This window comes from Cyprinus carpio, chromosome B22, assembly GCF_018340385.1.
Source record: "Cyprinus carpio isolate SPL01 chromosome B22, ASM1834038v1, whole genome shotgun sequence".
NCBI classification, from domain to species: Eukaryota; Metazoa; Chordata; class Actinopteri; order Cypriniformes; family Cyprinidae; genus Cyprinus; species Cyprinus carpio.
In genome coordinates, this window is record NC_056618.1 from 13,795,946 (window position 1) to 13,823,621 (window position 27,676).

Genomic DNA, 27,676 nt, shown 5'->3' on the forward strand with positions numbered 1-27,676 from the left:
GAAACAAAGAATAATATTATAAAAGTGAAATTCCTAATAGTGATTCCACTGATTCCAAACTGCAGTAGCCTATTTCTGTATTAAAACAGCAGCGGTTGAGTAAGTGCATTTATTCAGCTTCCACAATCACAAACAATATATTCGAGGTCTCATGATGCTTTCATTTAGATCGATAAACTCCAGCTTGTTTGTCAGTGTTTTCAGATCATCAGCGGCGGTGCTTCTGTAATGAGGAGCGAGCTCGTGCACATGGTTGCCAGATTGCTTAAAATAAGCATAACACTGGGCAGAAAATGTGTCCTTGTAACAGCGAAGCTCTGATTCAGGGATATCTGGCAACCGCACTCATGAAAGCTCGTGTATTAGAGGCGTGTAGACAGAGCTGTAGTTGTTTGTTTTTTGTATTTTTGTGGTTGTAGTTGGTTTTAGGAAACGCACCCCTTGTAATTAGATTAAATTCCACTTTAAAATACTTGTAATCCGACTGCAGTTACCTTTTTATGGACTACATGATTACATATTATTTACATGTAATTATTCATAATTTTTTTGTTCACAATTTATTGATTCTCCCTAATTCCTCTAATTCATGTTTTACATTTTCCTTTCTAAAATAGATTCAGATTGTCGTCCAGTTTTTGGACATTCACACAGAGATCAGTCATTAGTCAGCGACAGCATTTGATGAATGATTTATAAAAATCATTTCAGGTTTAAGAAGTGTTTCAACATTGCATCAACTACTGATGAACACTTTGATTTTTATTTGAATCATCACTCTGTAGTTCATTTAACCATGTATTATTGTGTATTTGGAAGGCGTTTGTCTTTCAAACACATTAAAACGCACAAATTCACAAACTTTTGTCATCTGATCCTCTTTCACCAAATATATTTACTTGAAGTACCCTCTGATGTTGGTTATGTCCACATGACATGCAGGTAAACAAAGGAAATGTTAAACTTTTTTAGTAAGATTTATTTTATTTTATTTTGATTGGTTTTAATTATTTATTTTAATGTATCATTTTTATGATTTAATTAATTAGCTTTTTTATTAAAGTCACAAACCCTAGTTTGGGAAACCTTGATGTAATGTAATGTTTAATGCACTTCATGGGTTAATAACAACAAATTGAATATGTGTGTATATATATATATATATATATATATATGTATATATATATTAGGCATGGGCCGGTATGAGTTTTTGACGGTATGATAACCTTAAGCAAACATTTCACGGTATCACGGTATTGTTGTTACAGCTCTGAAATGTGTTATTTTTAAATGACTGGGTTAAAAAAAATAATAATAAATAATAAAAAAAAAAAAAATCCCGCTGGACACAATATATTTTGTTTTTTTTGAGCAACATACAGAATATTAGAAACAGAAATTTTTTTTTTTTTCTTTGATTTGTTTCCTAAAGAAAAAAAAATAAAGACTGACATCTTTATTTAACCTAAATCTGTAATTACAGTTATTTAATTTTTGTTATATAATTCATATACATATAATTTATTTCATTTCATATCATTTAGTTATATAATAATAATCAAACACATAATTTGATTTAATAATAACCCAATTTGAACCAAAAAAACAGAATGTTCCTGACAAGCTTTGTGAAATTATACCACGTAAACTTTTCAGAAGACAGCCAGATCCCCCCTCAGAAACACATTCATATAAACCCTCAAATCAATGTTGAGGATTTTCTTCCAATAGATTGTGTATCATGAACAGTGAGTTATCGTCCTGCTACAGTATTTTTCTCTGTGCGTCCGTCTTCAGCATGTCTGGCCTGTGTTAACAGGTGTTAACAGACTTCATATTTTCACATAAATGACATTATGGAAAATAATTGCATTGCAACGCAGTTTGTGCAACTGAACAGAGAGTTGCAATAAGGCAAAAAAACAACTGGTTGCTGACTGCTTGAAGGCCAAAGTATTTTTCGGTCATCAGCGCACCTTCAGCATTACGTTATTTTCATCATCAAGAGGGCTTGCGGACAGCCACGCACCCCGTGGTACTGCTTGTGTGTCGAGATCATCCGTCCGCGCTCATCTGTGGTTAAGTATACTTTTGAAAGCTGTGCGCGAGACTGAAAGGAACGCTGAATGTGAAGTGAACCCAGGCCTTAATCTCCGCCATCCTACACACGTGACTGACCGCTTCGCTCGCACCACCAACCAAGAGGGTCAGTGTTACTATCTACACTGCACTCAGCCTGAGGGATTCCTACTCTTTCAGTCTTTGAGGAGACATGGAAAACAGTGCATACCGCAGGAACGGTATAATGGAAAATATTAGTGGCTTTGATACCGTGAAATTTTCATATCTGCCCATGCCACACACACACACACACACACACATATATATATATATATATATATATATATATATATATATATATATATATAATTCTTTGTATTTTTATGTCAACATGGTAGAATATTATCCTATTTAAATCAAGTTAGGTCAAAAGTAATCTAAAAGTAGTGTGATTAGATTACCTAAAATGTGTAATGTAATGGATTATGTTACTAACTATAATTTTTGTCACGTAATTTGGAATCAGTAACGGATTGCAGTTTACATAGCTAGGCTATTTTAGTTCCCCTCACTCCACAGCAATCCTTTCAATTAACAGTATTTAGAAAAGAACAAGAATTAAAAATATAAGAAGCTATAGCAATACAAACGACAAGCCAAAACAAATTAATTTAAGCCAAAATGAAACTGAAAACCAACATTGGGTCTCTCATTTGACACAAAATCAAATGTTTCCGTATTTGCGATGTATTTGAATGCCAATTTTATATTTAATATGTACTTCACTCACGTTCAAATATCTACGTAAAACAAAATGTTTTGCATAACATCATGGTGGTACAGTGATAACACTTAATGGCACAGATTTTACTACATATTTAAACTGCGCAGTGTTTTTTTTTCATGTTTGACTGACTGTATTTTATTATGATAATGAAGAGACTGCGTTGTCAAAGTAACTGTGTGTGCGTGCTGCGCCAGCACAATCACTTGATTTTTTTATTTTATTTTTTTCCAGTGGAACTGTGGAAGCAACTTCTCATTTTAGTCAAAAAGATCATCGTAATTGTAAACGGTTTGCCTTTATTTGTGCACATTCACAATAAAAAACAAATCTTAAGATAAGCCTAAAAGAAAAATAGGATCGCCACTTTCTGCCATCTGGTTTCCTTTTGCGCAGCACATACTAGGCTACTTGTTGCACAGTTTTTTTGTTTATTTTCTTAATTTATTATAAAATTTAAATGTCAATTTGCTCCTTTTTGCGCATGTAAAATTAATTCCCGGGAAACAAATGTTAGTATTTTTAATGGGTCACAGACACTTATTCTTTCTAATTTAATTAAATTTTAATTTAAAATAATCTTGTCGGTTAACAGTTAATAATCTGTTAACAAGCGTCGGTTGTCGGTTAGGAAAAATAACCAAAATGAACATCCGTAACACACGCATTAGCATACAGGTGACAGTTGACCATGCAGAGCATCAGGGAGAAGTTGGAGCATGGGGACTTATTAAAAGTTCACAATGCTTCAGGAAAAAGCTGCATTTTTTTTTTTGAAAGAGTTTTGCTTTGATTACCACGACAAACAACGAGCCAATTGTTCATGTGCAGTGTTTGCCATCTCCTCATTAGACATGATTCTATACGGATTATGTATCATAATAAAAGAGTTTTTGTTTGTTTTATTTCGTTAAGTAGTAAATTTAAAGCTTTCTATAGATATATTTATGTCTGTGAGGCATGTTTTCGCATGAGTTTCGGTTCATTTTTTGTGAATCACTCCTTTTCAAGACCAGACGGCAGAAAGCGCTTCATGTTTGTTTTCTTTTATTTTATAAAAGCACAACGTTTTGTTGATATTGTGAGTGAGCAAAAATAAAAGTAGACCCTTTCCAGTTACAAATGATGAATTAGTCTTAAGTAATTTCATGCAAGTGATCGCGCTGGCGCCTCCATGTCCTGCAAAGCGCACATAGCTTCCACTCTCTGCACAAACTATTGGATATAGTGCACATTTATCTAGGTTTAATGTTTAAACATTGTTATATGCTTGAACTGTTTTAGTTTGTCTATAGATTTTATTTTAGGCAAGTCGTGATGATTTGAGAAGGCTAAATTGATCAAACATATATGATCAGCTTACTGTCTGCCACCGGCCGCTTGGTCATTACTTTTAAAAACTTAAATTTAACAAACAAAAAAATGCTCCAAACATTTTTTGAAATTAACTTAATAAGAAAATTAAACTAAATATAATCACTTTGCCATTACATACGAAAATAGCTGAAACAGTAGTAGGCTATAAGCTGTTTTGGGGGAAGGGGGGAAAAAGCCGAGCTGGGGTCGGGCTCGGGCCTGAGCGTCTCGGACACGGGCCGGGCTTAGGCCTAAATCTGAGGCCCGTGCAGGGCTCTACACCAAACCAATTGTGGAGTTGATCAAACATTGAATAGTTCTCACTACAGAAACATGGGTTTGTGTCCATATTTTTTAATGTAGATCATTGTACCTCATTTCATAAAAATGGTCATAATTTTGCATAGTCTGCTTTCACTTCACATTTCTCTGATTTATTTTTGATTTATTTATATTGTAATGCTTTTGCTTTCATTTCAGATCTGATGGAGGAGAGTGAAGAGCAGAAACATCATCACGGCAAAACCAGCGAAAACACTCGCTCACAGACCAAAAGAGTTTCTTTACTGAAAAGAAGAAACAAGGAAAGTTTCACCTGCACTCAGTGTGGAAAGAGTTTGACAACCAACTTTACTCTCAGTGTTCACATGAGGATCCACACTGGAGAGAAGCCATTCACATGTGATCAGTGCGAGAAGAGCTTTGCAGATTTAGGAAGCCTGAAGAATCACGAGAACATCCACACCAGAGAGAAACTGCACCCATGTGATCAGTGTGGAAAAACATTTGTAAGAGCTTCACACCTGAAGAATCACCTGAAAGTTCATTCAAAAGAGAAACTACATTCATGTTCTTTATGTGGAAAGAGCTTTTCAGAACTGGGGAATTTAAGAGTTCATCAGAAGAGACACACTCGTGTGAGAGATCATATGTGCTTTGAGTGTGAGAAGACTATTATTACAACTCAACATTTAAAACTGCACCAGAGGATCCACACTGGAGAGAAACCTGACGAGTGTTCACAATGCGACAAGAGATTCAGTCGGTCAGACACTGGACACTGGAAAGACCTGAAAACACACGAGAGGATTCACACTGGAGAGAAACCGTACAAGTGTGATCATTGCGGGAAGAGTTTCACACACAACGGAAATTTTAAGAAACACGTGAACATCCACACTGGAGAGAAGCTGCACCCATGTGATCTGTGTGAAAAAACATTTTTAAGAGCTTCACACCTGAAGAGTCACCTGAAAGTTCATTCAAAGTAGGAACCACATTCATATTCTTTGTGTGGAGAGAGTTTTTCACATCTTCAAAGTTTAAAAGTTCATCAGAAGAGACACACTGGTGTGAGAGATCATATGTGCTTTGAGTGTGAGAAGACTTTTATTACAGCTACACATTTAAAACACCAGAGGATCCACACTGTTTCACTCAAACATCTACTACACAAACATACAAAAACACATTCAGAGTAAGTAGATCATCTTCAGATCCAGCTCAAGTTAACAACTTTATTAATCCAATTGGACAATTAATAAGTGACAGTTAGATAACAAACACAAGAGATCACATAGAAATACAAAAAACAAATAAGTAAAAACACAACCCAACATGCTTCATAAATAAATTCATCTAAAAAAAAAAATAAAAAAAAAAAAAACTTCTTGTCTTTTGTACGTTAAAACATTGTGATTATTCATAAGCCGTTTGTTTGCTGCTATAAATGCTTAGAAAAAAATATAAGTTTAAGTACATTCATTATTTGTAGTGCACCAGCCACCCAATAATTGTGATACGCTTTGTCGGTTTTATTATAAGACACAATCTCATCTTTTTTAAGTTCTGTCCATCTTATTAAATACATAAAACATTTGTATTATAGTGTTATGATGTTCTACATGAATGTAAGTAATATTCACAGTCATGTCTGGTATGATTTGAATTCTCTCAGGTGACTGCTACAATGGTCTCAATCTTACAATTAATATAAAGAAGGTAAATACAGATCATAAGAGTTTAGAGATATTTTGATCACTGTAGAGGGTGTGTCAGGTCCCAGGGTCTTTAATGTGAGTTACCATCTGTCCCCAAAAAGGTGTAAACGATCACGTGATCAATGCATCAGTGTTTGCTTTGGTCTGAAGTACTTAAGGAAATGTTGTAAGAAGATCAGGGCCCTTCTGTAGCCAGATGAGCTCGTAGTGTGCAGTGTGTTCATATACACTCCATACTCACTCTTAGATCTGTCTTTGAGAATGTGATGTTTTGTATTGATTTGATATCTCTGAATTGGCATAATACATATTTACCTGACTGATAATAAATTGTTACATTTGAATTGATTCTGACTTAACTAGAGTCAGTAATCTCAGAGTAATTATGTTAAGTCTATTACACTGCAAATCTTTGCTCAGGTTAGTAAACAGACCCATTACTCGATGGGACGCATGAGTGCTGGATGATTACTGACGTACAGCAGCGGTGTCCGAGTAAAGAGGTTAGGAGAATGGTTTGGGATTCTTCTAGCAGACCGTGTGCAGACTTTTATAAATACAGAGCTCCCTAAATGGAGATTAGTCTGGGGTTCAGGGCATGCTCCCCCGAGAAAATGTAGATTTTTCTGACCTACATGTGTGCATTTTACAATGTTTTAAGTCCCATAAATTGGAAAAACAATACAGGTTTAAAACCAAGTCAGTGGGGCACTTTATTAATCCTAAACCTAATATGATGAAAACAGATTTGTTATTTTCTCTTGCCTTGTCACATTGACAATTATAAAATAGTAGTCTGCATTTAGCCAGTAGTGTTACATGAATTTAAATAGTGAAATTAGACAAACGTTTATTAGTTTATTTCCATCTCCTGCACATTTCTGTCAGTTGTTTTAACATTTCTATATCGTAAAACCAGTGGTCAAATAGGAAATATTTGGTTTAGCTACTTACATCTTGCTCTTCACAACTGTCTGAAGAGTCAAGCTGGAGTTTTTACACTCAGTGCCTGTGAACATAAATCCCCGCCTACTTTGATTTGATTGGCCATCACAAAACACTCTCACATTGGAGGGACCACTGAGGCATCAGATGAGAAGATCTGTTATCTTGGCTTTTTATCATTGCAACACCAAAACAGAATTAATAAGGTCATTATTTTATTTTATAACTTTTGTTATTGGAAAATACAGAGGTCCCCGACCTCAGGACCTCAATGGTGGGTACGGCCCTGCCTTCTAGGAGCGGAAATAGAACATAGCCCCAGAATCTAACCTAATTTTGGGAACCAAAAATTGTTAGCTTGGAGGGACTCTTGCCTATGTCCAAATACTCACACTTGCGGTCTTTAATTACTTGACCACTCAACGCAAATATTTATATGACGTATATCCTGCAACCAATATATGGTTCAAGTGAGGATGAAGATCACAAGTGTATTTTGAACTTTATATTACCTGCTGGGAACACTTATAGTGTTGTAAAAATGCAAGTGTTTACATAGCTTTATTTTTATTTTTAAATACTTTGCATTTTAAAATCAACTTCTAAATGTCTGTACAGTAGTCCCTATAACATGACATAATTTTAATTTTGTTGCTTCTAATTAAGTGGCAAAAAGCATTTGCAAATAGTGGTGAAATACAAAATAAATATCACCACTACTCATCATTGCACCTATTGAACATAAAAAAAAAAATATACCAAGTTACATGTAATATTTAATGATTATATTGATATTTAAAGGGGTCATATGATGCGATTTACTGTGTTTTTCTTTCTCTATGGAGTGTTACAAGTGCACAAAGAAGACTAAAGCTTCCCAAATCCAAAGAGAGATTCTTTATCAAAGTTAAGCCTCGTCCCACGCCCCCGAAACGGCTCATTCTAACACGCCTCCACATCTCTACGTCACTGTGTGGGAAGATTTGCATAACAGCGCTCAAATGTCCATGCAAAGAAAGAATCACCTGATTTTTCGGATCACCGGATCGGCTTTTTTCTGACTGACTCTACTGAGTCAATCTCTATCTGACTCTCTGAGTGAATCTCTGACTGACTCAGTGAGTCAATCTCTTTATTATTTTATTGGTTCTGAGTGAAGAGGAGCAGCGCCCGGGGTCATCACATGTGGTTGCCGCAAGCACATGGTACGCTCCTTCATAGAATCCGCCTGGCCTCTGCTCACTCAAGTCCACGGTGTGTGATGCATTTTCATTGAGAAAGCGAAACTACTTTGTTTGGCCTTCCAAAAGAGGACACGACTAGAAATCATGTTTATATCACATTTATAATGGGTTTTAATATTTATGTCTCGTCGCCCAGGGCCGGACAGGGCATCACAGTGTGTTAAGGGGTGTAACATTTCTGTCACATGCTTGAGGTATTCGGCCAATCACAATGCATGGATAGATGGCCAATCACAGCACACCTCACTTTTCAGACCGATGAGCTTAAAAGTCTTTTAGGAGGCGGGGCATAGAGGAGATAAAATAATGCACAGTACATGTACCTGTAATTTGTGTTGAAAAACAAAATCCTTAAAATATAAGCATTACGTTTAGTGCAAACAAGTATTAAGATTGCAATATGATTATTATAACCGCAATAAAATAATTTGTAAATAGTTGAAATTAAATCTCTGTTAAAATATATATGCACTGTTAACATTTCTTGGACTTTGTTAATATGCTCATATTCAAATTTGCCAGTTGCATAGTTTCATGTGTTGTACTTTATTTGAATTTTTGTTTTATTGGTATATATTTATGCTTTTGGCTTGTTTTAGATGTGTGTGGGTGTGTGTGTGTGTGTGTGTGTGTGTGTGTGTGTGTGTGTGTGTGTGTGTGTGTGTGAACTACCCATTTCATATTACTTTTTATATTGTGTGAATAAATACGATGAGTGACACTAAACTTGTGTGTATTAATAAATTATTAAGCCTTCATGTGTTAACATAGGTTTATAAAATGGAAAAACAACCAGAGGTCAGCAACGCTAAAAGTAAGGTGAATGTAAAAAGGGGCTGGTAATAAGATAAATATTCATATTTAACACTGTAAAGAAAGCATTTTGATTGGAGGATGTAAATTACCAGTTTGGACGTGGTTAGGTACGTTTTTAAAACGTTGGAAGGAGATATACGAACGTGATAAAAACGTTTACTGTGAAAAAAAACTAAGTAAAAAAAAGACATTTGTCGTATCAAATACGTAGCAAAATGTTCTTAAAGAAATCTGTAACAAGACACATGCAGCCTTTGAAGCTGAGGTAGAAGACAGTATTTATTTTAAACTAAATTATATATTGGTTTAATTTTCTATAGTAGGTGTTTATTATTTATAGTTCTGTGGCTAAAACCACCATTAAAATGTTTGTCTAATAGACATCGCAAACTAAAAAAAAAAAACACTCAATGTTATATAAAAAACACCCCACAGGACTATGTGATGAATGTGAGGAGGAGGGAAAACATCATGTAAGAAATATATAGAAGAAAGTCAAGAGATCAAGAATCAGCTTCGGAAAATAGGTGTAGTAGAGTATCGTGTTAAAAATACAGTAACATATGGAAATAATGACCAAGGACGGAGATATTTGTTTAATATAAGGAGGACTGGACTGGAAAGACGATTTTAATTAAGTTACAGTGAGACAGCAGATGGCCGTAATGCAACACTATGGATGCCAACTGAAGTAAAATAAAATAAAAAAGATTTCGCCTCACGTCGCGGCGATGACGTCACCACCCGCGCGCTCACAACAACAGCGTCGAGTCTCGTGAGGAGAGCAGTTCGCGGTACTTCACGTGTTTACATTATTGTAAAACAAACTTAACCGTTTATTTAAGCAACATCCAAAGAGGTAATTTCTGATTTGTTTTCTTTCTGCGTCTGCTGACTAAAACATTTATCACAGCAGGCGACGAGCATGTGAGGGAAAATGATCAGATCTGAGAGAGTTTGTGTTTTTATATGTTCGTTTATGATTGTTGTGATGTTTGGAGTGATGATGATGCTGGTACTGAGTGCTCTTTATTATTAAAGGTTTTGTAGTTTGGTCAGTTTCTGGATATACTATATAATCGTATTATGTTTTCATAGAGCAGTTTTTAGTCTTTCAACAAATATCCTAAGGCGAATAATCAGTTTCTATCAGCAAACACTCAGAATAAAGTGATGATCTGCTGCTGATCCTGAATGTCTTGTTTAATGAGTGTTTATAGTCTGAGACTCATCAATATTAATATCAGCTGATGAAAATCCTCTTTATTTCATGATAATAGATCCTGTTTTCACCTCATTCATTATACTGATGACTTCAGATCTGTTCTTTGACACATTAAGATCATTTTATTTGCTGTCAAGACCAGAAATAGATCATGTTTTCACCTCATTCATTATGCTGATGACTTCAGATCTGTTCATTTATTCATTAGTCTGTGATAAACCATGTTTCAGATAAAACACAAAACTAAAACACGTCAAGTTAAACTCAATTCATTGGTGATTTATTTGTACCTTGCACATTTGTAAATTATATTTCTGTTTATTCTTTCACTTTTTAAATTCTTCCAAATTGTTTATATTTGGTATCTTTTAATTGTATGTGTTTTTCAGCTCACAAGTGCAAGCATCAGAGCATCATGATGAAGATAAATCTGCAGAGACAGAGTTTATTGAAGGACAGAGAGAACATGAGAGATCCAGAACCCTGCAGAATCAAACACACTGAAGAACAAACAGGTTGTGTTTATTTTACACTGAAGAACGATGAAGCTGAAGAACATTTAAAGTTACCAGCAGTTCATCAGATTTAGTGTTTGCAGTTTAAATACCTCAAGTTGAAATACCCGAGTTGTAAAAAAAAAAAAATAGTTTATATAGGCGATACTTTCTATCTCAGAGTACAAAATAGGGACTGAAAGCAAATGTTCAAATTATATCCTGAGTGTTGTTAAGTGAAAAATATTGGTCAGTTAGTTAGCTTAAAATGGTTATTAATTATCTGATAAGTTTTTAGTATAGTATATAAGTGTTAATATTGTATTTATAATATGATGTTATATTTTCAAACATCAAATAGTTATCACTACAGAAACACTGTATATACGATTTGGATATAGATCATTGAATCATTTTGTAAAAGTGTGTGAAAATTATTATAATGTTGTGTATCCGTCGTCAACTTTTGCATCATATTTCTACAACTTTTAAAAAATGTATTTATATTGTAATTTTTTTTACTTTCATTTTAGATCCAATGGAGAAGAAACATGTCAAAACTGGAGAAAAATCTCTCAGAGACTGAAAGAGTTTCTTTACTGAAGAGAAGAGACAAGAAAAGTTTCACCTGCACTCAGTGTGGAAAGAGTTTGACATGCAAACACAATCTCAGTGTTCACATGAGGATCCACAGAGAAACCGTTCACATCAGTGCGGGAAGAGATTCACAAACCAGGACACTTTAAGAGACACGTGAATCCACACTGGAGAGAAACTGCACATCTGTGATCAGTGCGGAAAAACATTTTTAAGAGCTTCACACCTGAAGGGTCACCTGAAAGTTTCATTCAAAGGAGAAACCACATTCATGTTCTTTCTGTGGAAATAGTTTTTCACATCTGCATACTTTAAAAGTTCATCAGAAGATACACACTGGTGTGAGAGAATATATGTGCTTTAAGTGTGAGAAGACTTTTATTACAGCTGAAGATTTGAAACGTCACCAGAGGATCCACACTGGAGAGAAACCTTACAAGTGTTCACTCTGTGATATGAGATTCAGTCGGTCAGAAACCCTGAGAACACATGAGAGGATTCACACTGGAGAGAAACCGTATCACTGCTCTGCATGTGGGAAGAGTTTCACTCAGTTGTTTTCTCTACGAAGTCATAAAATAAACAATCACAATAAGTAGTTAATCTTCAGGGGTGTATTCCAGAAAGGACGTTCAACAAACTCTGTGTTGTCTTTCCCTGAGATGGGAACTCTTGAGTGTTCGGTTTCAGAACAGCTAAATTGTGTTAGTTCAGTCGACTCTGAGCAGGTTGACTCTGAGTTTAGCGCGTGCACCACGACTATGAGAAGTCATGATCAATAGAGCTCCGTAATTATGATTCACCATGGCAACAGCACCGACAAAAAGACATCTGCAGACTTCTGAGTCAGTACGTAAATTTAATTCTTAGTCACTGTTACAATATCATAGGTGAAAACTGTAATTTAACTAAATTTAATTTTCATGGTATCCCATGGCAAAAAAAGAAAGAAAGAAAACGAATGTAGCAGCATCTAAAAATGAATTATAAAAACACAATTCAATCAGGGTAAAGCCTTAAGTATAAACGTTTTATGGGTGTAGGCTACATGACGCTCTTCATTCCTCGCTGGAAAAGGTGTCAAAGAGAAGACGCAGAACTCGAGGTGGATTTTTAGTCAACCTAAAGGCAAGTCTATCCTCGCAGCTGCCGATGCAATGTTTTTCCCTGATTGGCATCACAAAGGGAAAGGACTGTTCTATCGTCTTGCGCTCTATGGAGATGCCATATCAGTGGATTATTCCCGGCACCTGCAGTGAACTCCCGCTGTGGCGTCTCCCGTAACTTTGCTCATGGGTAATAAACTTATTCCCCTTGGGAAATGTACTTGCATAGTCTTTGTTCCCTGCATCACGGATCGGGTGAGCTGGAAGTTTCCACAGAGTTAAAATTTGCTCTGACTAATGTGCGGTCACCTGCAAGCAAAACTTTTATCTTAAAGGATTTCTTTGATTCTCAGAATTTGGACATTTTATTTTTAACAGAGACCTGGTTACATACAATACTAGTGATCTAAGTTCACTTTCTGAGTCGCTACCGTCTAACAGTGTTTTTTTTTTAATTCCCCGCGGGCCTCTGGTGGCAGAGGTGGTGTGGCAACTATTTTTAAAATGAGCTTGAATTGTCGGACTCTGCACGTCACAAATTATGCTAGTTTTGAGTTGTTTCAGTTGAACTCTTCAATACTCTGTGCTGTGGTCTATCGTCCTCCAAAATTCAACAAGCCGAATAAGGGATTTTACAGACATTTTGGGCGATATATGTTTAAAATATGATAAACTTTTAGTAGTGGGGGACTTCATTCATTCAAAGTTCATTTATTTCAGTAATTCAACTCAATTGACACGTCTGTGTGTGTTATGTATGTATTATTTATTAGTTATTTTAAGAAGGCTTTGACTTCAAAACATACTGTAATGCCACCATATGAGGATTAAGTTAATAAAATTGGTATATTATTCTCTCTATTCTGCATTTCACCTCTGTTATAATTTGTTTATTTCTAATAAACCTGACACTGTATATTAAATATTGTGGTGACCCCAAGTAAGCAGGTGACGTTCAGCACCATGGAAAGCACCATCAGTGCCACCCTGTGATGTTCAGGACCAGGGATAGCTCCTCCAACACAGGTGTGCACAGTTTCTCCTCTGACAGGGAGCCTCAGCTGCATCTCGTTTAACTCTGCGTTGAGGACACTTGGTATACAGCAACCTACAAAGGGCTCCAACATAATGAGAAAGCTAGACACAGATGATAAAAAAGTACTGAGCACTGTGAATGTTAGAGACTCATGTTTTATTTATAACAATCGTTGATGTTTGAATTGTATTTCAGGGCACTTTGTGAAGACGGATAAACAAGAAATGTTGTAACAACCTGGACAGAAGTGTGAATTGACCATAATATTGTATGTTAGGTGTGAGATTCGTTAAACCTTGTTTGCTATAATACATCTAATTAAGTGCACAATACCCCCACATTTGCTGTATATCCATTAACCGATGTATTAGTCAAAGTATTCTTTCAGTGGTTTAGGGGATTTCACATGACAGGCGGCAGTGCTGGTCAGTGCATTGATCTCTATAAAATGAAGTGTAGGTTAGACACAGCATTGTTTGTTGGTTTTGTTCAGAGTTTAGAACAGGGGTTCTCAACTCTGGCCTGCGTGATCCACTCTCCTGCACCAATTCAGTTGCAACCCTTATCAAACACACCTGAACAAGGTAATCATTGTCTTTATGTCCTAATATAGGGGTGCACAAACTTGGTGCTGGAAGGCCGGTGTCCTGCAGAGTTTTGCTTCAACCTCAATCTGACACAACTGAACAAACTAGTCAAGCTCTTACTAGTCATTCTAGAAACTTCGCGGCAGGTGTGTTGGATCTGAACTCTGCAGGACACTGGCCCTCCAGGACTGAGTCTAGGCACCCCTTTCCTAATAGAACGATAGAGTCAGGTGTGTTTGATGAAGGTTGGAGCTAAACTCTGCAGGAAAGTGTATCTCGGGCCAGAGAGAGTTGAGAACCCCTGGTTTAGACAATTTACTTCTTTACAACCTTGTTTCTTTTTGGTGTTGCACTGAATTCTTGTGACCCTGTAGGTACTGCATTGAGCTAAGATCTAAGCTAAGAGCTAAGCAGTACTAGAGTCATAAAATCTGGTGGGTCACAGATTCGATTACTGAATGAATCAGCACTGAATGAATGGTTTACTAACTCATTAAGACAGTCCCTCGCTGCCACCTACTGACATAATGTAACCTGCAATGAAAGCACTGAAAAAACTGCTAACATGCATATATTTTTCAAAATCAGGTGCGCCAATATTATAAAATATTATTTATTGAACAATAATAGCCATTATAAACTATTTATTATATATAATTTAAACAAGTTCTAAATTGGATGCCATATAATTTGTGTTGAAAAACAAAATCCTAAAATATAAGCAGTATGTTTAGTGCAAACAAGTAATAAGATTGCAATATAATTATTGTTATAACTGCAATAAAATAATTTGTAACTAGTGTAAATACTTTACATTTCACAAATTGAATGCTGTTTTTTTTCTCTCTCTGTTAAAAATATCTATGCACTGAAATTTCTTGGACTTTGTTTATGTGCTCATATTCAAATTTGCCAGTCATTGCATAGTTTTAATGTGTTGTACTTTATTTACATTTTGATTTATTGGTATATATATTTATGCTTTTGGCTATTTCACATGTGTGTGTGTGTGTGTGTGTGTGTGTGTGTGTGTGTGTGTGTGTGTGTGTGTGTGTGTGTGTGTGTGTGTATGAGTGTGAACTACCCATATATTACTTTTCATATTTTGTGAATAAATACGATGAGTGACTAAATTTGTGTGTATTATAAATGATTAAGCCTTCATATGTTAACATAGGCTTATAAAATGGAAAACAACCAGAGGTCAGCAACGCTACAAAAGGTGAAATGTAAAAAAGGGCTGGTAATAAGATGAATATTCATATTTAACACTGTAAAGAAAAGCATTTTGATTGGAGCATGTAAATTACTAGTTTGGACGTGGTAAACACGTTTTTTAAAACGTTGGAAGGAGATATACGAACGTGATAAAAACGTTTCTACAACGTTGTGAAAAAACGAATTTATAACGTCAAAAATATATATATATATATTAAATACGTAGCAAAATGTTCTTAAAGAAATCTGTAACAAGACAGCCTCTGAAGCTGAGGTAGAAGATTGTATTTATTTTAAACTAAATTATGTATTGGTTTAATTTTCTATAGTATGTGTTCAAGACACATCCATTGAAGTTGTGTAATAAAACTGCGTGTGTTATAAATTAATTTATTAAACATTTGATTTTCAAATTCAAGTCAAAACAACTGCAAAACAAGACTTTGCCAACTTTATCTTAACTGTTGAATAATTGTTGAAAAAAAAAACGTTATCAAGACATTTTCACAACGTTTTTACAGCGTTGTTGTGTGTGCTGGGTATAATAACGTCTTTTATCGAGACTGATGGAGGTGAATGGTGCTTCTCAAACAGAAAGCTGCATCCTAAAATTCAGATGATCAGTACCGACTCGTTTTCTTTCAGTTTATTTTCGTGAATTTAAATGTGTGCAGCCTTCTGTTTGAGAGACACCCATAGATAAGATTTGTTGAACTGAAAAAAGGCTCTGAATGAGGAGTCGATTATTCCCCTTGATGGAATCGATTCCTTTGGATTCGACTCTCGATTCCCAACGCCTCGGAATTTCCAACATTCCCACATTCCCACATTTCCCAGCCCTGCAGCGAACTGCGGTCAAGACAGCCGCACTATTTTTTTGTTTTGCGCGTGTAATCATGCACTTACGGTACGGGTGCTGAGAGCAGTCAAAATGCATATAAAGAAGCTGTCATACACACGTTTCCTTTATACTTTTGCTTATTTTAACTAATTTAAAATTTTTAGTTTTTAAATACTTTATTTTTGTACATAAACGTTTGTATTGTACATTAATTATTATAAATCGTTTGTTAATGTTTATAAATGTTAATATTAATGATTTTCATTCATTGTTTTTTTTTATTTCATGCTTGTGTGTGTATATGTGCATATATATATATATATATATATATATATATATATATATATATATATATATATATATATATATATGTGTGTGTGTGTGTGTGTGTGTGTGTGTGTTTTCCAACACTCATAAAAAGTATTAATTTATAGGTTAGCTCATTCTTTCAATGGATATACTTTGTGTGTTTTTAATTTATAGGTTAGCTCATTTTTTCAAATCATATGTATTCAGAGTGACCCTGACTATCACTGTATTCATTTTCAAGGCATTTTACTGTATAGTTTTGGAGAAAACTAAAAGCAAAATCACCCAAAACAACAAAATGCATCCAAGCAATTGCACTGTGTCCCATATTCCAACACTCATAAAAAATGTTCCTTTATAGGTTAGCTAATTCTTTCAATGGATATGTATTCAGAGTCAGCCTGACTATCACTGTTTTAATTTTCAAGGCATTTTACTGTATAGTTTTGGAGAAAACTAAAAGCAAAATCACAAAACATCAAACTCCTTTGTTGCACTTTGGTTTATTTCCGTATATTTAAACACTCATAAAAAATGTTCCTTTATAGGTTAGCTCATTCTTTCAATGGATATGCATTCAGAGTGACCCTGACTATCACTGTTTTAATTTTTCAAGGCATTTTACTGTATAGTTTTGGAGAAAACTAAAAGCAAAATCACCCAAACAACAAAATGCATCCTAGCAATTGCACTATGTCCCATTTTCAAACACTCATAAAAATTGTTCCTTTATAGGTTAGCTCATTCTTTCAATGGATTTGCATTCAGAGTGACCCTGACTATCACTATCTTCATTTACAAGTCAGTTTTGGAGAAAATTAAATTTAATTTCTGAGATGCAAGCATCTGAGTGCATAAGCACTTTTACATCACGTCCCATTTTCAAACACTCATAAAAATCTTTTATTTATAGGTTTGCTCATTCTTTTTTCATTCTTTATTTTTACTGTATGGTTTTGTAGAAAATTACTGGCAAATTCACCCTTTTTACACCATGCCCATTTTCAAACACTCATAAAAATCTTTTATTTATAGGTTTGCTCATTCTTTTTTCATTCTTTATTTTTACTGTATGGTTTTGTAGAAAATTACTGGCAAATTCACCCTTTTTACACCATGTCCCATTTTCAAACACTCATAAAAGTCTTTCTTTATAGGTTTGCTCGTTCTGTCAGTTGATTACTGTTCACAGTCACCCTGACTATTACTGTATTAATTTCACATATTTTTACTGTATAATTTTGGAGAAAATTAATGGCAAATTCACCCAGCATCTAAGTGAATAAGCACTTTTACATCATGTCCCATATTCGAACTCTCATAAAAATCTTTCATTTACAGGTTTGCTCGATTGATTACTGTTTACAGTCACCCAGACTATTACTTTATTATTATTATTATTTAACATTTACATTTTTTTGTTATACATACACACACACACACACATATATATATATATATATATTATATATATATATATATATATATATATATATATATATATATATACACCACACACACACACACACACACACACACACACACACATAATGCACATATACACACACACAAACATGAAATAAAAAAAACAATGAATGAAAATCATTAATATTTACATTTATAAACATTAATAAACGATTTATAATAAATGTACGATACAAACGTTTATGTACAAAAATAAAGTATTTAAAAATTTAAAATTAGTTAAGATAAGCAAAAGTATAAAGGAAACGTGTGTATGACAGCTTCTTTATAAGCATTTTGACTGCTCTCAGCACCCGTACCGTAAGTGCATGATTACACGCGCAAGTAGCAGACTGGACACTACGCAGATAAAAAGAGAGAAAGCGTAGTTCGCTGGATTTGATCCATTTTATGTCCTAGAAAACATTTGTACAGGTAGGCTATAACTTTAACACAGACACTAATTTTAACACTCGCGGACATTGTTTTTATATATTTAATCCAATCCGATCCGTCTGAGAGATATGAGAATTAATTGCTGACAAGCGACAGGCCTAAAGCACAGAAACATGAGCGTTTTAAATACTTATAAATTCTCTTTTATAGTGGACAAGACCGCGAGTATGTTTTCAAAGAGGGGTTATTGAACAATTAAAATTATGTTATTAAAACCTCAGTATATAGGCCTACATCTGCATAGTGAACTGTTCCCTACAGCCTTGTGATTCATTGTATTTTTGCTCACATAAATTCAACATCTGATGTTTTTTTAGCAAGGTGCCTCTGTCAGGGGAGTTAAAAGATAATTACGTCATCATTAGGGCTGCCAATTAACTTCAGAAATGTAAAATAAAGGACAGTTGTGATTCTTTATAAGAAAATAAGGGACAGAATAAGGGAAGCTCAAAATATTTGTATCATAATGTCTGCCTAAAAAGTTCTCAAAAATAATAACATTTGTTTTGCTTAACCAATTTATGTTCAATTACCTATTCTAAAAAAAATGACTGCACAAGTAGTGAAGTAATTTAGGAGGTGAAAACTGTGAAATTACATACATACAAATGAAAGCATAACAACTGAACGTCAATGAAACATAAGTCAATGAAGCATAAACCTTTTTTACCTAAAATTTGATTGCAATCATATAGCTTATGAATGAATGAAAATGCATATTTTTTTATTTAAGAAAGCTTAGAGAGTGGGCTACTTCTGGTCTTTGGATTTGTACTTGGGTATAGTTTTAAGAATACACCAGAAGTTAATTTTTATAAAAATGTAGTCTATTTTTTCTCTATTCAACAGTATTAATTTACAATGAAAGATGTCTTCCCTCGGGTAGACTGAATGTTTTCCTGCCTTGCTGGATGTTGGGCTCATGATCAATACGTTGTTTGCATTCGCCCAAACTGATCTGGCAAAATCAAAACGCGGATGGTGGAAGAGAATTACCGTGAGTCCCGCTCGCTGTGAAGCGTAAGAATTTCACTTGCAAATAAGGGACAAACTGCGTTCCGTAGGCTATAGCTTTCATACGGGATGCTTCTTTGATGTCTTAAATACGGGACGATTCCGTGTTATACGGAACAGCGGGCAACCCTGCGAGTGAAGCTGCGAGAAGATAATAAAAAGAGTGGGCTGCTGTGAGTGGATGCAGCACAGCGTGTCTCACCCCAGAGGCATGACAACACCGGCCCTCGCAGCCAAAAATAACAGACCGGCCCACCGGGAATTCTCCCGGTCCTCCCGATTAGCCAATCCGGGCCTGGCGCTTCTGTGTTATGCTGTTGTTTTTGTGATGTGAAATCAAAAGTGTTTTTAACCAGACATTTCTCAGTCCGTTTGTTAAGTCTGACGTCACCGCTTCCGTGTCCAAACGCTTGGTAGGGTGTAAAGTGAAATCAGATATAGGTGGTAATATACAATAGGTATGTGATTATAATACTACCAAAAAAAAAAAATAATCATAACCTTTAACTCCATACCAAAATCACAGATAACCAGACAATGAAAATATAAATAAATAAATATAAAAGTTATTTGTGTTTGGGACGCTGTGAGCACGGAGACTGTAGTGTACACCGTGAGTTTGAAAAGGTTTATCTTAAATGTTTAATATGAATAAACAGTGCTAATAAACGGCTGCTGAGGTCGTATTCTCAAGTGAAGCGAGTTGACCACTTAACAACCGAATAAGACCAGTGCATTTGTTTGTAACTCACTTTATTTTATATAGTGTTTTTGTTGCTGTTGCTGCTAACTCAACATATTTCTTCATCTCATTAACATCATCATCTCCAGGTCACACTGAACAGCAGATTGTTGTCTCAAGCCAGTGCTGATCAATGACAGTTTATCTGCAGTATGTGAGAGAAGAGAGGAAAGATGAGTCTTTCACAGAAACAGAGGTAACACTGAGTCTGCTTTCAGAGAATCATTTTAAACACTGCTGCAGTTTCAGAGCTTTGCTGGAAAAAAAACAAAACCTTAACAAACTTTGTTTTATATTTACAAATGATTTGCAGAACTTCAGAGCTTCGTTACTTCCTAATAAAAAATAACATAAAAATATTTAACAAGTAGCCAATTGATGATAAATATCAGAACTGAAAATCTAAATCATCATTTACAGTCATTTTACAGTCGCTCTTCAGTCCAATCCACTTTCATTATCACCATTGATTTGCGCAGCCAAAATGTGTCATATGGTCCCTTTAATGCTAACAGAACTGTGTAGCGCTTACATTTCTGCTCTCCATTTTAGTCAAAAAAGAAAATGAAAAATAAAATCTCTTTAATTAGATCAGTCAAATATTTGTAAAAATATTTATTCTCACATTTGAAGTACTTTAAAGAAATTGTTAAACAAATGTGAGTCTGTAAACAAGAATGACTGCTATATTTAAAACTCTGCATTGTTTCTGTGAAGGACTAGAGAGAATGTGTGTCGATATAAAACACAGATGAAGCTCCTGTAGAAAAGTTTCTCTTCTCTCTTTGTGTCATTAGTGTAAGATCAGGATCACATGTGTCTGTGAAGAGTGACCAGTCAAAGTGTTTTTGTGGACCGAACTTCAGTGAGAAAAAAACATCTATCAAAAGGTATTTATTATCTTTGACATTATAATGTAGTGTTGGCTTATTTCTCCACTAAGATGCTTGTGATAGAAAGTAATGGAATAAAACAATAAATCACTGATTTCCTCTTTATTGAACTCAGTCTGGAGCTTCTTTCCAGTAACACAATCACACAAGCAGCCACAAGGAGGTATAAGTCAAGTCAAGTCAAGTCTGCTTTATTGTCAATTCTTCCAGAATCGAAATTGCGTTACTCTCAGACCCCCGGTGCATACAGATAACACTAACAGTAGAGCCTAAAAATCTAGATCAAATATAAAATATAAGATAAAACTATACAATAAGGGAATGTAAAAAAAGACATAATAGAAAAAATAAAATAAAAATAAGGTTAAATAAAAGCAGCGCAAGGCACATGGCAGATAGAGTGCAAACCAGTGAACAAACAGTGCAGATAAAAAGATTTTTAGTGCATAAAAAAATAGCTTATTCAGTCTGATTAAAAGTGACAAAGTGACAAAGGGCTCAGAGCAGTTATTTTATTAAACTGACTGATGAGGAGGTAGAATGATGTCAGATCCATGGTGAATGAGGTAGTGAGCAGACCACTGCTGCACAAAGTGACTGGTGCATGACATTCGTATGTTAGAGGGAGGGGGGGGGTGGAAGGACCTGGGGATGTGGGACCTGGGGTGGGGGGTTCATAGTTCAGTGGTGCCTGAGGCAGAAGAGGGAGGGGGGGGTAAGTTCGGGAGCGAGTTCAGCTTCCTGACAGCCTGATGGATGAAGCTGTCCTTCAGTCTGCTGGTCCTGGCCTGGAGACTCCGCAGTCTCCTCCCTGATGGCAGCAGACTGAAGAAGCTGTGTGACGGGTGAGTGGGATCACCTGCAATGCAGAGGGCTTTTCGAGTGAGACGGGTTCCATAAATGTCCTGGAGGGAGGGGAGAGAGACACCAATGATCTTCTCAGCTGCTCTCACTATGCGTTGCAGAGTCTTCCGGCAGGACGCGTTGCAGGCGCCATACCACACAGTGATGCAGCTGGTCAGAATGCTCGATGGTGCCTCTGTAGAAGGTGTACATGATGGGGGGGTGGGGCTCTGGCTCTCCTCAGTTTGCGGAGGAAGTAGAGACGCTGCTGTGATTTCTTGGCCAGTGCTGCGGTGTTGTCGGTCCAGGAGAGGTCCTCTGTGATGTGCACACCCAGGAACTTGGTGCTGCTCACTCTCTCCACAGTCGCACCGTTGATGGTCAGAGGAACATGCTGAGTGTGCGCTCTCCTGAAGTCCACAACAATCTCCTTCGTCTTCTCCACGTTCAGAGAGAGATTGTTGTCACTGCACCACCCGGCCAGGCGGCTCACCTCGCTCCTGTAGTTTGTCTCATCTCTGTTGCTAATGAGACCCACCACAGTCGTGTCATCCGCAAATTTAATAAAAAGGTTAGAGTTGTGTGACGGTGTGCAGTCGTGGGTCAGCAGAGTGAAGAGGAGGGGGCTCAGCACACATCCTTGGGGGGCCCCAGTGTTCAGTGTGATGGTGCTGGATGTGTTGCTGCCGACACGTACTGCCTGAGGTCTTCCAGTCAGAAAGTCCAACAGCCAGTTGCACAGCGAAGTGTTGAGCCCCAGCTCGACCAGTTTGTGAATGAGCTGTTGAGGGATGATTGTGTTGAATGCTGAACTGAAGTCTATGAACAGCATTCTGACGTATGAGTCTTTTTCCTCTAGATGTGTGAGTGCTGAGTGGAGGGTAGTTGAGATGGCATCATCGGTCGACCGGTTTGACCGATATGCAAACTGGAATGGGTCCAGGGAGGGGGGGAGGGCAGACTTGATGTGGTGCATGACTAGCCGTTCGAAGCACTTTATGAGGATGGGAGTAAGTGCAACAGGACGGTAGTCATTGAAGCATGATGGAGATGGCTTCTTCGGGACTGGAATGATGGTGGTAGCTTTGAAGCATGTGGGAACAACAGCTTGACTAAGTGAGATGTTGAAAATGTCTGTGAAGACATCAGTGAGTTCTGCTGCACAGTCTCTCAGTACACGCCCAGGAATGTTGTCAGGACCCGGAGCTTTGCGTGCATTGATCCTGCTGAAGGATCTCCTCACGCTGTCTGGGGTCAGCATCATCACCTGGTCACTGGGAGGAGGTGGAGTCTTCTGTGCAGTGGAGCTGTTTTGTGCCTCAAAGCGAGCGAAGGTGGTGTTCAGCTCGTTCAGCAGAGAGATGTTGCTGTCACAGGTCCGCTGTGGGGGCTTGTAGTCCGTAATGGTCTGTATCCCCTGCCACAGGCTCCGAGTGTCTCTGCTGTCGCTGAATTGATGGGCTATCCTCCTGGAGTACTGTCTCTTAGCCTCTCTGATGCCGCGGGATAGGTTGGCCCTGGCTGTTCTCAGGCCCCCCTCGTCTCCAGCTCTGAAGGCAGCGTTCCGCGTCTCCAGGAGTCTGTAGACTTCCCCTGTCATCCACGGCTTCTTATTAACCATGGAATTAACCATGGAAAATAGATCATGCAGCCAAACATGAATATGTCTTTCCATCTATCTATAGTCATAGATTAATAAATGCATGTCTATACTGTGCTTCATTACCATCCTCAACAGTGAAGCTCTTTAAATGAGACTGAAGGAGCTCCTGTAGTGAAGTGTTTTGTTCTTTGTGTCATTAGTGTAAGATCAGACTCACATGTGTCCAGCTCTGTGTCTGTGAAGAGTGACCGGTCAAAGGGTGTAGGACCAAACTTCAGTGAAGAAACAACATCACGAACCAAACGGTATTTGATTGTTTCTTATTTTTGTTTACACATAGACTGTGTCAGTGAATAATTATCATAAAACTTATAGTCCATAAATTTATTACAGTATTGTTTTTCTCTTTTGCTAAAAATGTTTACAAGATATTTTGGTCTTTTTTTCCTAAAAATGCAGTATTTTGATTTATTTTATTTACTATCAGACTTCAGTATGAAACATTAGATCCAGATTTACAGTCTCACAGGAACCACAAGAATTTTGCAGACAGTCTCCTGAAGATCTTCCAGGTAATAAAACACATTTTCAGGAATATTTAATAATTATAATAAACAAATATGTTATTGAATATTTGTTATTCTGTGACTGAACTTTTATTTCTAATTTTTTCTTCTTAAGAACCTATAAAATAAGAACAAAAACATATTTTTATTATTTACAGCTGATTAAAGTTTTTCTCAACTTTATTTTTTATGAATATTTTTCATTAATGAATAAATAATTTTGACCAAATTAGATGATTTTTCTGTCATTCATTTTTGTCTTTCTTTGTAGGATCTTGAGAGCAAAATAATAAAATTTCTAAAGACAGAATTGGAAAAGTTTAAGAAAATATTACAAAAAGATGATATGATTTGATTTTTTTTGTGTTTTAATGAGAACAGATGCAGTATGAAAGAAGCAGCTCTTGATCTCACGCTCTACTTCCTGAGAGAGATGAAGCAAGATGAAGCTGCTGATACTCTAGTAGGTAAGAGACTTGTGATCATCTGTCAGACTGTCACTTCTAAATGTAGAAGACAAAATAAGATTAAACAATATCTGTATTTTTGTTTCTGTTTAGATGAGTTGATCTTCATTCATCAGCTAAAGTGTAGCCTAAAGAAGAAGTATCAATGTGTGTTTGAAGGAATTGCAAAGCAAGGTGACTCTACACTTCTGAAGAACATCTACACAGATCTCTATATCACTCAGGGTTGTAGTGAACAGGTCAACACTGAACATGAGGTGAGACAGATTGAAGTTGCTTCCAGACGTCATGAATCACAGGAGATACAGATTGAGTGCACAAATTTGTTTGAAGCACCTGAACAAGACAAACAGATCAGAACTGTACTGACAAAAGGAGTTGCTGGCATCGGAAAATCAGTCTCTGTGCAGAAGTTTGTTCTGGATTGGGCCGAGAGGAAAGAAAATCAAGATATCAGCTTCATATTACCTCTTCCATTTAGAGAGATGAACTTAAAGAAGCAAGAAAAACTAAGTTTGATGGACCTTATAACTCAGTTTTTCCCAGAGACAGAAGGACTGAAGCTTACAAGAAGAAATCAATTCACAGTCTTGTTCATTCTTGATGGATTGGATGAATGTCGTCTTCCTGTAAACTTTAAGGATAATGAGACGTGGTCTGATGTTTCATCACCAGCCTCTCTGGATGTTCTCCTGACGAACCTCATCAAGGGAAATCTGCTTCCTTCTGCTCTCATCTGGATCACCAGCAGACCAGCAGCTGCCAGTAAGATTCCTCCTGACTGTATCGACCGGCTGACAGAGATACGAGGATTCAGTGATGCACAAAAGGAGGAGTACTTCAGAAAAAGAATCACGGATGAGAATCAGGCCAAAGAAATCATTGATCATGTTAAACAATCAAAGAGTCTCTTTATCATGTGCCACATCCCAGTCTTCTGCTGGATTTCAGCCACTGTTCTCCAGAACATTTTAGAGGAGAAAAGAAATAATGTTGTGAAAAACAATCAGGCTGATGATGCCACCAAAACACTGCAGGAGTCAAATACTGAAGACACTCCTAAGACTCTGACACAAATGTACACACACTTTCTCAGATTTCAGATCCAGCAGAGCAGACGAAAGTATGATGGAGAACATACACCAGATGTTTCCTGGGATAAAGATGCCATCTTTTCACTGGGGAAACTGGCATTTGATCAGCTGGAAAGAAACAATGTGATCTTCTATGACACAGATCTGGAGGCCTGTGGTATTGACGTCTATAAGGCATCAGTGTACTCAGGCAAGTGTACCCAGATCTTTAAGGGGGAAACAGGGATTGTTCTTGGTACCATGTACTGCTTTGTTCACTTGAGCATTCAAGAGTTTATTGCAGCTCTTCATGCACATCTGTTTCTAGACATCAACAAGAAGTGTGTGTTTGATCAAGACTCTACAGAACAGGAAAACAAAAGTGGAACCATGATTGATTTGCTCAAGACTGCAGTGGACAAGGCACTAGAGAGTGATAATGGACACCTGGATCTTTTTCTTCGATTCCTCCTTGGTTTGTCACTCCAGTCCAATCAGAGACTCTTACAGGGTCTGTTAACACAGGAAGACGACAATGACAAGAGCAAAAAGGAAATAGTTCAGTACATCAAGCAGAAATTAAAATCTAATCTGTCTCCAGAGAGATCCATCAATCTGTTCTACTGTCTGAATGAACTGAACGACCAAACTCTGGTGAAAGACATTCAGACCCACCTTAGCAAAGGAAGTCTCTCATCTGCTGATCTTTCACCTGCCCAGTGGTCTGCTTTGGTCTTTGTGTTGTTGACATCAGAGGAGGAGCTGGAGGAGTTTGAGCTTCAGAAATTCAAGAAATCAGACGAGTGTCTCATTAGATTATCAGCAGTCATCAAAACCTCCAAAAGAGCTCTGTAAGTTATTTAATATATTTTGTCATGTTTTGTTCTCATCTTAAAATTACATTAATCTACATTGATACTAGGGGTGAAACGGTTCCAACTTTTTCACGGTTCGGTTTGTATCACGGTTTTATGGTCATGGTTTCGGTACAGTTCAGTATGTGCTATGTTTATGGAAAAACTATACTTTCAAACAAAAGTAAAGAAAATAAGAATATTCTATCTAACTACAAGAAACAGCACAAATAAATACAATGGAGATACAAATAAAAGATTTGTATAAGATTTGTAAAGTTATTTTTAAAAGATGCAAAAAGATGCAAATAAAATAAACAGTAATTTTCAGTTTTTTTTAGGTAGGTCTATCATTAGTTTTAAGGTACAGAAATGGAATAAAGTAATCAAATGTAAAACAGCATTGCATATTTGACTGTATAAATTAAAGATTAATCTTTATTAAAGTTACAAAAGCTATTCAGTTAAGAGCAGTGAGTGATTTCTCTGTTGTTGTTTTTCGATTAATATTAAGAGAATGCACTGATCCAGTACGTTCAGCCGGCTATGTCTGCTGTAGGATACTTACCAAGACGTGCATTTTGACATAATTTTTGTGTGAATTTCTCCATTCAAACACAATACTTCAGAGAGAGAGCTTAATATTTGCGCGTGTTCTGAGACGCGGGTTTGCACACTTTGGATGAGCGCATGCACAAATCTTCTCACTGCTCGTGTGAGCTCGCGTCCTCTGGCTCTTAAATGTTTAAACTGGCAAAGCTTAAATGAGTTTAGTTTAAACACAGATATCAACGTGTGCTGTTCAGGTCTCACCTGTGTGTGCGCTATCAGCATCCGGGTGATGAATGACTGCTCATAATCAAGCATACGGCATTCGCATTGAACAAGAGTGAATGGTTTGTACAGTTTTTTTTTGTTTTGTTTTGTTTTTTTTCATGGCTGTTGTTGTAATGTACTGGTAAGCCAGAATCCATCAGCAGAAACATACATTAGCCGAACCCTGTATATTACAGATGCGTTGTCAGATTTAAGTTGAACCGCGGTCCTAGCGCATGCCGAACCGTTTGTGGAGAACCGTACAG

At 36.5% G+C, this 27,676-nt stretch overlaps 2 protein-coding genes and 2 long non-coding RNA genes across 4 annotated transcripts in view; 3 read left to right on the forward strand and 1 right to left on the reverse strand.

Moving 5' to 3' along the window:
* LOC109055738 (ribonuclease inhibitor-like) overlaps positions 1–27,676 on the reverse strand; it is a 536,777-nt gene that overhangs the window by 361,003 nt on the left and 148,098 nt on the right. The gene's annotated exons all lie outside the window — the stretch shown is intronic.
* On the forward strand, positions 9,862–11,510 carry LOC122141403. The gene is made up of 3 exons (XR_006157787.1): positions 9,862–10,065; positions 10,821–10,946; positions 11,459–11,510. It is a non-coding gene; the product is annotated as an uncharacterized LOC122141403 (long non-coding RNA).
* LOC122141406 lies at positions 11,666–14,004 on the forward strand. The gene is made up of 2 exons (XR_006157790.1): positions 11,666–12,371; positions 12,566–14,004. It is a non-coding gene; the product is annotated as an uncharacterized LOC122141406 (long non-coding RNA).
* LOC122134410 (protein NLRC3-like) lies at positions 18,385–26,610 on the forward strand. The gene is given in 7 exon segments (XM_042748664.1): positions 18,385–18,518; positions 20,385–20,491; positions 21,093–21,185; positions 23,835–23,939; positions 24,122–24,206; positions 24,472–24,667; positions 24,761–26,610. Coding segments are annotated over 6 exon segments (2,337 nt in total). The 5' UTR covers positions 18,385–18,518; positions 20,385–20,468; the 3' UTR covers positions 26,596–26,610.